Source organism: Crotalus tigris, unplaced genomic scaffold (assembly GCF_016545835.1).
Source record: "Crotalus tigris isolate CLP2741 ecotype Arizona unplaced genomic scaffold, ASM1654583v1 scf7180000018106.563195, whole genome shotgun sequence".
NCBI classification, from domain to species: Eukaryota; Metazoa; Chordata; class Lepidosauria; order Squamata; family Viperidae; genus Crotalus; species Crotalus tigris.
The window spans coordinates 441,354-453,362 of NW_024096827.1; the positions used below are offsets into that span (position 1 = coordinate 441,354).

The window sequence follows — 12,009 nt, forward strand, 5'->3', positions numbered from 1 at the left end:
AAGTATCCAGTTTGTTTTATGTCATGGCCATGTCAGAGAGCATTAAGGGGGAGGGTCTCTGGCAAGTATAGTTTCCCCCCTTGTAAGCCAAACCATCCCTGCATGTTAGGGAGGTTTGATTGTCCTTGAACCATTGGTCGGTGAGGAGCTCTTGTTTTATTTTCTTTGCCCCGGGATCATCAGGGTTAGGGGCTCTTGAAGGTAGGACTCTGGGGCGTGAGTTGAGAAGCTATTTGTGGCTTGGAGATAATTGCCTCATTAACCTCTTCACACTGGCTTTTGTACTAGGGCAATCCTCCCAGTATGTACTTTAGAGTGAAGTTAAAATAGTTAAAGAACTGCGCCCATTGCACTTGTTTCAGGGACAATTTGCGGGCAGTTTTCAGTGCTTCTAGATTTTTGTGATCAGTCCATACTTCAAAAGGCACCTTGCTCCCTTCTAAACAATGTCTCCAGTTTAATAAAGCCCAGTGGATTGCGAAAGCCTCCTTTCCCCACACAGCCCACCTCCTCTTGCATTCAGTGAATTTTTTCAAAGTGTAGGCGCAGGGTTGTAGGGTCCAACTCTGGTTCTTTTATAGTAGTGTGGCTCCGACGGCCACGTCGCTTGCATCAGCTTGAATTACAAAGGGCTTCCCTGGGCAGGGATACTTTAAGACTGGTTCAATAGTCTTTTTAAATTTTCAAAAGCGGTCTGACAGTTCATAGTCCATGCTAGTGGTTGGCCCAGTTGCAACTTTCCTTCTGTTTTGCCTGTTTTTAGCAAGTCCATAAGGGATAGGGCAATTTCGGCAAAGGAGGGGATGAATTGACGGTAGAAGTTGGCGAATCCTAGGAAGCTCTGGAGCTATTTGCAAGTCTTTGGAGGCTGCCATTCAATTACGGCTTTTACTTTGATCAGGTCTATTGCAATGCCCTTGCTAGAAATTCTGTAACCAAGATGATCTAATCGAGTCTGGTGAAACTCATACTTCGATAGTTTGACATAAAGTTTGGCATTTAACAGTTTCTTTAGCACTTCTCTTACTAATTTTACGTGGTCAGTCATATTGGTGCTGTATATCAGGATGTCATCAAGATACACCAGAACCCCTTTGTGTAAATGGTCATGTAGAACCTGATTAATCAGTTGCAGAAAGATAGCTGTTAAAAGAAGCCTTCCACTCATCTCCCTCCTTTATCCTCACCCGGTAATATGCCTCTATCAGGTCTAACTTAGTGAAGACACTTCCCTTTGCCAGATGGGTTAGTAAGTCCTTTAGGTGGGGGAGGGGGTATTTATTTTCCACACTTACTGCGTTCAAACCCTTATAATCCACGCAGAGATGAAGCGACCTGTCTTTTTTTTCTTTAAACAACACCGGGGCTCTCCCAGCAGTTTGACCTGTTTGATAAATCCCCTTGCTAAGTTTTTGTCCACACAATGTTGCATCTCCTCCATTTCAAGGGGGGACATAGCATACATCCTCGGTTGTGGGAATTTGGCTTCTGATAACAGTTTGATGGAGCAATCATTGGGTCGATGGGGAGGCACAGCGTCACATTCTTTCTTACTAAATGCATTCCGCTAGTTCCCAGTACTCACTGGGGATGAGTGGCTCGCCTGGTTACGATAAGGCAGCCATGTGCACTAGCTCATTGGGTGGGCTAAAATCTCCTGTAACATCCATCGAGTTCTCATTCCCTTCTCCCACCAAATAAACAGCTTCCATTTGTCCAACCCTAGGATCACAGCCTCAGTCATTTTTGGAGCCACCATGAAACGAATGAACTCCCAGTGCTCACCTATTTCGAAGTGTAGGGGTTTGATTAATTGTATGACTAAAGTTCCTCCCATTAGGGAGCCATCGGCTTGCTCAAACCTCACGGGTTTGGAGAGCAGTTTTGCCACTTTGAGTTTGGCAGGTAGTGGAAAAGGTAGAACGTGTCAACTCACCATTGGGTCATTCTCTCTTCGTTGTCGCTTCATAGGAGCATAGAGCAGTGGCAGGTCCAGCTTGAGTCTCAGCACTCTCCTGCATGGGGTACAGGTTCAATAGGTTCCTGCACAATCCAGTTGGTTTTCTCTTTTATTGGCTGCTGGGTTGGTTTCTTCCTCACTGGTGGTCCCAGTCTATTCTGCTGCTGGGGATAAGGGACTGGGCAATTCACTGCTTGGTATCTCTGTTGTTTACATCTGAAACACTTGATCGGTGGCCCAGCAGGTGGTCTAGGATTCTCAGTAGCCATAACAGTTGGAGGCTTTCAGGGGGGGGCTGTCGTTTGGGTTGATTTTGGCCTCGACTCGGCTTCTTGTGGGGGTGGCTTCTAATAGCAGGTGAGCTGAACATCTAGTCTTACTGCTGTCTGGTACCACTCTTGCAGCTGATTAGGGATTGCTCAATAGATACAAGCCTGGGAGATGTGGTCGTCTATTCTGCCGGCTACCTTGCGAAACTCTCGTACATATTCTAGGGCAGGCCTGCCAGCTTGTTTTATTTTGTGGACTTGCTCCTCCACTTTGAGGGCAATGGATGGGTCCTCAAACCTTACTCTCAGTTCTAGGAGGAAGAGGTGGGAGTCCTCTAACTCGGGTGCTTGCTCGTTATACAAATTGTTCAGCCAATTGGATGCTTCTCTTTCCAAGCTGGATGCAATCACATCGACCATAGCAGCTGGGTTTGGATAGAAACAGGCACAGCAGTTCAAGTGAGAGCATACCTGATTGAGGAAAAAGATCAACTTCTCCAGGTCCCCATCGAAGGTGGCTCTAAAAGTTGGTGCCATCAGTGGTTGCTGGCCTCCCTACTATGGATGTTGCATCCCCAACTGTTGCTGGCCCTCCCATGGTGGCTGCCGCATCCCCAGTTACTGCAAGCCTCCCAGCGGTTGTGCGCCCAGAGGCTGTTGCCACCCCCACAGCTGTTGTTGCATTGCCGGCAGCTGTGGCACCTCCAATTGCTGTCCGGCCCCCACCAGTCTCAGCGGCTGCTGTAATGGCGCCCCCAGCTGCTGTGAGCCATCCACCAGTTGCTGCATAGGTGGGGGCTGTTGCCATCCCCACTGCTGCTGACCTGTGGGGGTTTGTGGTGCCCCACAGGCCAGCAGCAGTTGCTGCAGGCCCTCCTGCGGTCCCAGAGGCGATTGTTGCTGGATCCCCATTGGTTGCGGGCCCCTCAGTGGTTGCTGCATGCTTCCAGCAATTGCTGATCCCCTGGTGGCTACATCATCCCCAGTTGTTGCAGGGCCTCCATCTGCTGCTGCACATTCGGGGGCTGTGGCCATCCCCAGTTTGGCTGCTGCGCCTCCAGCAACTGCTGGCTTCTCACCTAGGAAGGCTGAGACATTCCCCATTGCTGTATGGGCCCTGGGTTGGGTGGCTGGTAAGCATGTCGATCTGGAGTTTGGCTGTCCCAGTGATGGCTCGGGCTCTTTTCCCATCAGCGGCGATCTGGCTTTGGGAGGGGCGACAACTGGAGCTGTCCCTCCCACGGGGCTGGAGGCCATGGTCGGTGGCTTCAAGGACGAGGCTGTCTATTCTGCACAGGGGAGACTGGGGGTTCCCCTTGGTAGGAGTTGGTGACTGTCTTGCCGATCATCATGATTGCTCGCATATGGGGAGCAAGAAGATTGTTCTCCACTCTTCATTTCTAGCTCTTCAAAGCTTTCCACTAACCTCTCCACTGACTGACTATGAACTGCGGACAGGTACTTCCACTCACCCGAGTCCTCAGCAGCAGACAATTTTGTGGTTTTCCATAGGTCTGGGGAACATGGTGTGCGAGAACCCCCTCTTTGCAGCTCAACCTCATCCACCTTTGAAGCATTTGATGGTGGCAAGGCCTTCTCAAGGTGTCTGGAGTCTCTGCTGGGTAGGGTCCATTCAGATGACCAGATCAGCTGTCCTTGTGGCTTGGGCTTTCCCCAGCTGGGAGGCCTGAAAAAATTTCTTCTCCACTAGTGCGCTGGCTGTCGCTCCCCCTTCCGGGGTAGCAGCTGCCACCGGGGTGCTAGTTTCAGGTTCTCTATCTTTCTCCATGTTGATATCTTCTCTGAATCTTTGTCAGCTTATCCCTCGATTCTAGGGACAGTGACTGGGGCTTGGGACCCCAAGAAAGTTAAGGGAAAATTGGAGTTTTTGGCTTAATGTCATGGTTCTGACAGATGCAACTCTTCAAAAGAACTTAGAGGCATTGTTTACCTTAAAGAATCTTTTATTTAAGTAGCGTAATTTTGGCACTACATAATCAAAGCGAATAATTGAATTCCCCTCCCCCAGGCACATAATATCAAAGCATAATTCCCTCCTCCAATTAACAGTCATAAATCACATTCCCCAATTAGATTGAAGCACAGGCTTCCTCTCCAGTTCTCCAGCCCGCCAAACTTTTTATCAGCTTTGGGCTCAATAACCTTGATTCTCATGCTAAGTTTAGAGTTGTTATATCTAGCTAGACTCTCATTCACATCCCACCCCCAGCATCATCTAACTCTAAAAGCGAAAGAGAAAACGATGGCTACATTTCCATCTGTTGTCAATGCAAAGCATCCGATGTTAGCAGCATTGACACGCTTGTACCTGAGGGGGGGTTACCTGTAAGCACGTTGTTTTTTCAACTGCTCTCCATTTTTCTCCCCTTGTTGGAATTTTTTGTACAGGTACAGGTAGTCCTTGACTTACAATAGTTCATCTAGTAACCGTTCAAATTTATAACAGCACTGAAAAAAATAACTTATGATCATTGTTCACACTTAACAACCATTGCAGCATCCCCCATGGTTATATAAGCAACATTCGGACGCCTGGTAACTGATTCATATTTATGATGGTTGCAGTCTCCCGGGGTCATGTGACCACCTTTTGCAAACTTTGGACAAGCAAAGTCAGTTAGGATATGGGGTAAAACTAAATTAAATGTCTCAGTTACAGAAATTTTGGGCTCATTTGTGGTCACGTGACCCCTGGACTACCTGTTATAATCCTCAAGTTATAACTGGTCATTTAATACTGTTTGAATTACAATTGCCTCATAAAATGGTGCTTTACAACCTATTAAGCACTTCTGGGTATTATAAAATGTTGTCCATGCAGCCCTGTGATCATATGATCGCAATCTTTATGCTTTGTTGGCATTTATGTCAAGTTGTCAAGCACCATGCAAACATGTACTATTATTTGCAATCTTCTCTGCTGGCTTCCTCAGAAAGTCATTGGGGAAGTCAATAGGGAAAACTGCATGCTGGTGCTGAGTGGACTCCCTCTCATTCTATCTGAAAGAGCTGCTTGCTGAGCAGGGGAGCTGAACTCAGTCAGCCACCAGAGATGAGAAAGAGCTGAAATCCAAGCAGAGAGCAGGGAAGCAGGGCAGTAAGGAGTATGGGGTGCCTCAGGTAGGTAGGTGGGACCCTGGGAGCACAGGACTGCCTCTCTTTTTTAAGAGCTGAAAATCCCGCTGATATTTGTACAAGGAGAGTTTTCAGCTTCTGTGTGAAGCCTGCCAGGGTTTTCCCTGCCTCTTTACATTGTAAGATTCTACTGAAATTGAATTTCTTAGGATATAAATCGTTTTTGAAAATATAGCAATGATTATGTTTATGTTTTCCAGGCAGATTTTAAACTGATGTGTGATAATGCAATGACTTACAACAGACCAGACACCGTGTATTACAAACTGGCTAAAAAGATTCTCCATGCTGGCTTTAAGATGATGAGTAAAGTAAGACAACTACAACAGAGAACATATTGGGACCAAAATTAACCTTTGTAGAGGATCACAGTACAACATTATTTTATACTTCCAATTTAGACTTAGTTTCAAAAAGGAGGTTCAGATGAATGGGATGTGAATGCAGCATGTGTCTACCAGACTTATTACAGCAATTGCTTATAATGCTGCATTCATACTTCTACATGCTCTTAAACATTTAACTTTACTTTAAATAAAGTATTCTGTTGTAGATTAAATATTTATAGCCCCAGAGTGTCTTTATAAAATAAAACTGGAGATTTAAGGAAATTGAATTTGTTCTTAGTGTTGGTTTCCCAGACTACTGGATTTACTAAAGGTCTCGTTGGTATTTCCATTATATATCTCTTTTCTTTTAAGGTGAATACTACTATTTTAAGATTTGGTTTATTCAAGATAAAAATGTTAAATTGAAATTTTCACTGAAGAAATAAACATTGTCTTATTTAAATAAACTTGGAACTATTCTAAAATGTTAAGCATTTTGTTATTTTTATGTTTCTTCCCATAAAATATTGGAAGAAACGCATACATACTCTTTATTTTAAAGTTCTTTGATTATATATTTAATGAGTTCCTAAATACAGTATCTTTTCCTTCACCTATTGAATGAATCAGAAGAGTATAATGGAAATGTTTATATAAAATAAGCGAAAGATGGATTTGTGTAAGCCATACTTATTATATAATACTATTTTTCAAATTATAAAAAGCTGAATAATTGATTATCTTGTATGAAGATTTGTACAGGTAGGTGGCCATTTGTATGTATGGTTTCCCTTCTGAAATAGGTTGCAGGTGTCCCCGTGTCATGCTGTCATGATTGAATCACCTTGCATCCTCATTGAAGACGTAGTTCTTAGGTGCAAAGCCATGGCCATTCCCATCCCATCCCATCATCATAGCATCTTCGCTATGAGGGAAAGGTGTAAAGTCCCTGCTGCTCTGTCCTTTCTAATTCTAGGAACGGCTGTTAGCTTTGAAGCGCAGCATGTCGTTTATGCAGGACATGGATTTTTCTCAGCAGGCAGCTCTTTTGGGTGATGAAGATCCAGCTATTGAAGATCCAGTGCCCGAAGTTGTTCCTGTGCATGTAGAGACTACCAAGAAATCCAAAAAGCCAAGTAAAGAAGTTATTAGGTAAATGTTGGAGGAAGTGTTTTGCTCTTTTATGCCTTTATTTGCAAATTAGCACACCTATTTTTAAAATGAATTAATTAAACCATTAATTTATAACTTTGAAATACTAGGCACAACATATAATTATTTTTCAAGGAGCACCTTGGGCATCTTGAGCAGAATCATTATGCATCCCAGAAGTTCCTTCTGGAATTTAGAGCCAGTATAGGTGGCATTCGATAAATATTTTGAAAATGAGCTGGAAGAATTGACAGTTATGAGTACAGAATATTCTTTGCATTCGTTGTAAGTTTTCACATGAGCCAGAAAAAAGATACAGTTGCAAGAGGTGCTTTAATTTTAATGATCTTAAATCAACCACATCTTTTTGGAGGATGGAATAGAAGTGAAAAAAGAGATATTGTTTTCATGAATAGCATGACATGTGTTCATTCTCATGCAAGAACTAAAGCAATTCTTCAAAATTATTTTAAAATGAGGGGTCCTTGGTGCTCTCTGAGCTTGCTTGTTTTCTTGCAAATGCTTCGTTACCCAAACTAGGTAACATCATCAATGCTAGTAAGAAGTACTGTTTGCTGTCAGTTTATATTCTAATGCAGTGGTTCTCAACCTGTGGGTCAGGACCCCATTTGGGGTCGAACGACCATTTCACAACGGTCGCCAAACAACGCAGTCTGCCATTTTTTTCCCCTTTTCTTTGGCTGTGCTACTCCCTTTTATTCTATTGGCTTTTGAAAGCCAATAGAATAGATTCTCTTGAATAGAGTCTAATTCTATTGGCTTTCAAAAGCCAATAGGAATTGTCCAGGCTGTCTGTGCCCTGTTGAGCCCGCCAAAAGTCCCATTCTGCAAACAGTGCTGCAAGTTGTCTGCAGCGAAGGCGAGCTGTCTGGAAGTTTCCACCCCTCCCTGCTGAGCAACTACTAAAAATGTAAGTAAAAGAGGGCCAGGGGTGGGGAGTGGATGGCCGGCAGGCGCAGGGAGGGTTGCTGGAGCGTGTGGGGCCCGGCGGGTGCCTTACCTCCCTTGGGCTGGGCCAGCTGGTAGCCCAGCCGGTGGTCACCCTGCGCCGTCGCTGCCTCTTGCCAGCTATGCCTCAGCTGGCGCAGGGGGCGGCACCACGCATGCGCGGTGCTCCCTGGCAGGGAAAGTCCTCGACTTACGACTGGTTGGGTAGTCCTCGACTTACGACCAGTTGGGTAGTCCTCGACTTACAACCAGTTGGGGTCGTGGCATTAAAAAGGTTGAGAACCACTGTTCTAGTGGCTTGCCTGCCACTGTTGGTGAGGGTGCTCTTAGAGATTCTTTGATTGGGCTGTTTGCTGTTGGCTTCTTTGGCAATTTCTTGATTAGGGTATAGTTTACTTGACTGTCGATCTGATGCTAACCTTGGAGTTAATTTATGCTAATCTGGGTGCTGATTGCTGATGAAAAGGTGCTTTGGTCATTTTGTTCACTTTTGGGCTGGGTGAAAGTCTCTTTTGCATAGCCTATCGATGTTGTTAATGTCTATGTGTCTTTTGATGACTGGTTTTTCAGAGTGCCTGTCTTCTAGAAATTCCCTGGTGTTTTGAACTTGCATTGGTCTAGGATGGTTACATTTTCTTAATTGAAACTATGGTCAAATCTGTCTATATGTTGTAAAATTAAAAGATTTTCATCATGTCTTCTGACTGCCAGTTAGTGTTCGTGGATGCATTCTGCCAGTCTTCCGCCTGTTCGTCCTACATAGTTGTTGTTCCAGTTTTTACACTGTATGTTGTAGATCAGAGGTCCCCAACTTCTGGGCCACGACCCACTACTAGGCCATGGCCTGCTGGCCACCGCACCGCAGAACAGATGCATGTGTGTGCACGCAATCACTCCCACTCGCACTAACATCACTGCTATGAAAACGCAATGCTGCACGGCTAAAACAGGGTGCCATGTGGCAAAACTGGGTTGCTGTGCAGCAAAAACAGGGCGCTGCTAGGGCCAGCACAACAAAAATGAGGCGATGTTAGGGAGTGTCACGCAGGTGCTAGCACTACCCCGTTTGTGTCGCGTGTACTTGTGACGGCATTTGTGCACATAAAATGCTTCACCCTCCCTTTCCCTCTGGTCCACCAACTGAGAAAGGTTGGAGACCTCTGTTGTAGATGGTTCCTGTTTTTTCTTCTGGGATTGTTTGGTCTTTGGTCTGCTTAGGGTGTTTTGAAGGGCTTTAGTTGGCTTGTGTGCTATGCTGATTCCATGTTGTTGTAATAGTCAGTTGGTGGTTCCTGAGATATTCTTGATGTATGACAGTGTAATTCTTTTTAGACTTTTTGTTGATGTGCTGTATTGTGTTGAGTGGTCCAAGACTTTTGATAACATTGCACGGATATCCATTTTGATGGAATATGTTATATAGATGCTCTACTTCCTTTTTCTGCTGTTCCAGGTTGCTGAACGCATCCACGAACACCAGCCATCAGTAGACACATAGACATTAACAACATCTATAGACTATGCAAAACAGACTATCACCAAGTCCAAAAAGGAACAAAAAGACCCAAGCACCTCTCCACCAGCAATCAGAACTCCAATCAGCATAAATTAACTCAGGAGGCCCCAACCTCTGGGTCACGGCCTATTCACAACTGGGCCACATGAATAGTGGGCTGGCTCAACTTGCATGAGCAGCCTGCTGGCCCACCACTCATACAGGCTGGTTCCCCTCTCCCCACCCCCCAGCCAGGCCACCAAGCTTGAAAGGTTGGGAACCATTGGATTAACTCCAAGGTTAACATTAGACCAACAATCAAGTAAACAATATTCCAATCAAGAAACTACCAAAGAAGCCAACAGCAAATAGCCCAACCAAAGAATCTCTAAGACCACCCTCCTCAACAGTGGCAGGTAAGCCAGTAGAGCAGAAATGTCAAACACAAGGCCCATTGGCCAGATCCAGCCCACAAAGTGGTTTCATGTGGCTCATGAAGCCATCCTGGAAACAGCGAGGGAACAGCCCCCACTGTCTTGGCCCCGGCCCAGGCCGGCTGGTAGCCAATGTACACTTTCATGGTGGCCATCCTTGCTGGAACACATTCAGTCTTAACTCCACAAGGCTGTCCTGGGAACAGCGAGGGACCAGCCCCTGCCATGTCAATCCTGCCCCCTGGGTGAGTGCTGGGGAGGAGTCACCCTTTGAGAGGAATGAAGAAATGCACCATCGCCTGGAAGTGGCCAGCAAATGGCCCTCTCCTACTTCACATATCTGGCTTGGTAGGCTCTGGGGGAGGTCGATGTTACCTGCACAACGCCAGGCAGCAGGCAGCGAGGTGCTCTCATAGCGACGAGAAGCTGGGCAGGGCAGCACAAATCTGGTGAGAAGTGCAATGCTGCCCAGCCCCCAGCCTACCTGGTTTCGGCAGGCAGTGGGGCACTCTCCTCACAGCGCCGAGAGGATGGGCTGGATGGCATGAAGCTCATCAGCTTTGCTCTGCCCAGCCCAGCCTCTTGGTGCTGTGAGGACAGTGCCCCACTGCCTGCTGAAACCAGGCAGGCTGGAGGCTGGGCAGCGTTGCGCTTCTTTCCAGCTTTGCACCACCTGGCCCAGCTTCTCAGCACTGTGAAAGTGTCCCGCTGCCTGCCAAAACCGGGCAGGCTGAGGGTGGGGCGGCATTGTGCAGGTAATGTCAACTCTCATGCTGCTCATGGCATTCCCCCCCTCCCCCCGGAGCCCACCAAGCCGGATTTGTGAAATAGGTAAGAGCCATTTGCTAGCCACTTCCAGGCGATGGTGCATTTCTTTCATTCCTCACAAAGGGTGACACCTCCCCAACTGCGTTTCTTGCCTGCTTTTCTCACATATTTTCCCGCCGTTCTAGAAGGAAGGAAGGAAGGAAGGAAGGAAGGAAGGAAGGAAGGAAGGAAGGAAGGAAGGAAGGAAGGAAGGAGATATTGATGAGAGGGAAGGAGGGTCTGAGAGAAGTCCTACCTTAGTCCTGCCCTACTGTCCTTTTGCCATCCCCTTGCCCTCTCTTCCTGGCCTATCCCAGAAGTCTCCCATCCTATCACTAAGGATGTTTTGGTTACAAAGCCGGGTTTCCTCACATGGAGAGGGATGGGCCTCCCTCTGACCCACTCACTTTGCCCTCCTGCACCCACCATGAGCAGCCTGGCTAAGGAGAGCAAGCAGCAGCTTTGAGGAAGAGGTGGCTAGGCTAGGTGCCGCAGGGCAGTCAATGCCACTGTCCAACCCCCCCCCCCACATGGCCTGAGAGGGATGGTGAGATTCTTCAATGGACCGTGCCCTGTCGCTCACCCCGGTCTCACCCCCCTCTGCTGGAGACCCTCGGAACTACCACAGTCCTGCCCAGGCTCCCACAGGCATCCCTGACATGAGCGACATCAAGCTGGCCATGCCCACCCAGTAGGCCACATCCACCCCATTCACGCCTACCAAGTAGACCACGCCCATCCCGGCCACACACACACCCCTGAGCGCAACCACAATGCTGATGCGACCCTCAATGAAATTGAGTTGACACTCCTGCACTAGAGTATAAACTGACAGCAAACAGCTCTTCTTACTAGTACTGATGATGTTACCTAGTTTGGGTAATGAAATTCTTGCAAGAAAACAAGCAAGCTCAGAGAGCACTAAGGATCCTTCAGGACCTCTTTGCTATAAATATTCTTCTTTATTATTATTTTTAAAATGTTTACTGTTCTGATTGGTATTAGCTGGCACAAATTCCTATAAAATTCAAACTCCAGGTAATTTCCAATATTTGAGTGTAGCATTACAAGGGACTGTGAGTAAGTGGCCTGTCTCTTGTTTCTGTTTATGTTAAAACATTATAGTAACGTCAAAAGGCTACAGGAATTTCCATGAAACAATTTTAAAACTGTTGACATTAACATTTGATTTTTTCATTTATAAAAATAGATTATGTTCTTCTCTAGTTAGTAATTCTTTTAACAAATACAATACTTTTTAAAATGAAAGTTTCTTTTAATTTCTATATTATTCATTAAAACCGAACTTTTTCTTTTCATTCTTCATAATATTTTAAAACATGCTAATTTAAAATTAATTGTTGCTTCTGAAAATTTTTCAGCTCCAATTTGAAATATCTATTATTCTAAAACTATGTGTTTTTGATACAGTTGTGAA

At 45.9% G+C, this 12,009-nt stretch overlaps 1 protein-coding gene across 9 annotated transcripts in view; it reads left to right on the forward strand.

Annotated features, from left to right (window-relative positions):
- Positions 1-12,009, forward strand: part of BRD9 (bromodomain containing 9) — a 174,384-nt gene that overhangs the window by 105,859 nt on the left and 56,516 nt on the right. For 4 of the 9 annotated variants that reach the window (XM_039348008.1, XM_039348012.1, XM_039348013.1 and 1 more), the window contains exons 6-7: positions 5,586-5,696; positions 6,691-6,866. The exons of 1 other annotated variant lie outside the window; for it this stretch is intronic. In XM_039348008.1, the coding sequence (XP_039203942.1) occupies positions 5,586-5,696; positions 6,691-6,866 (287 nt within the window). The remainder of the gene's footprint in view (positions 1-5,585; positions 5,697-6,690; positions 6,867-12,009) is intronic. 4 more of the 9 variants (XM_039348010.1, XM_039348014.1, XM_039348011.1 and 1 more) reach the window with 2 other exon arrangements.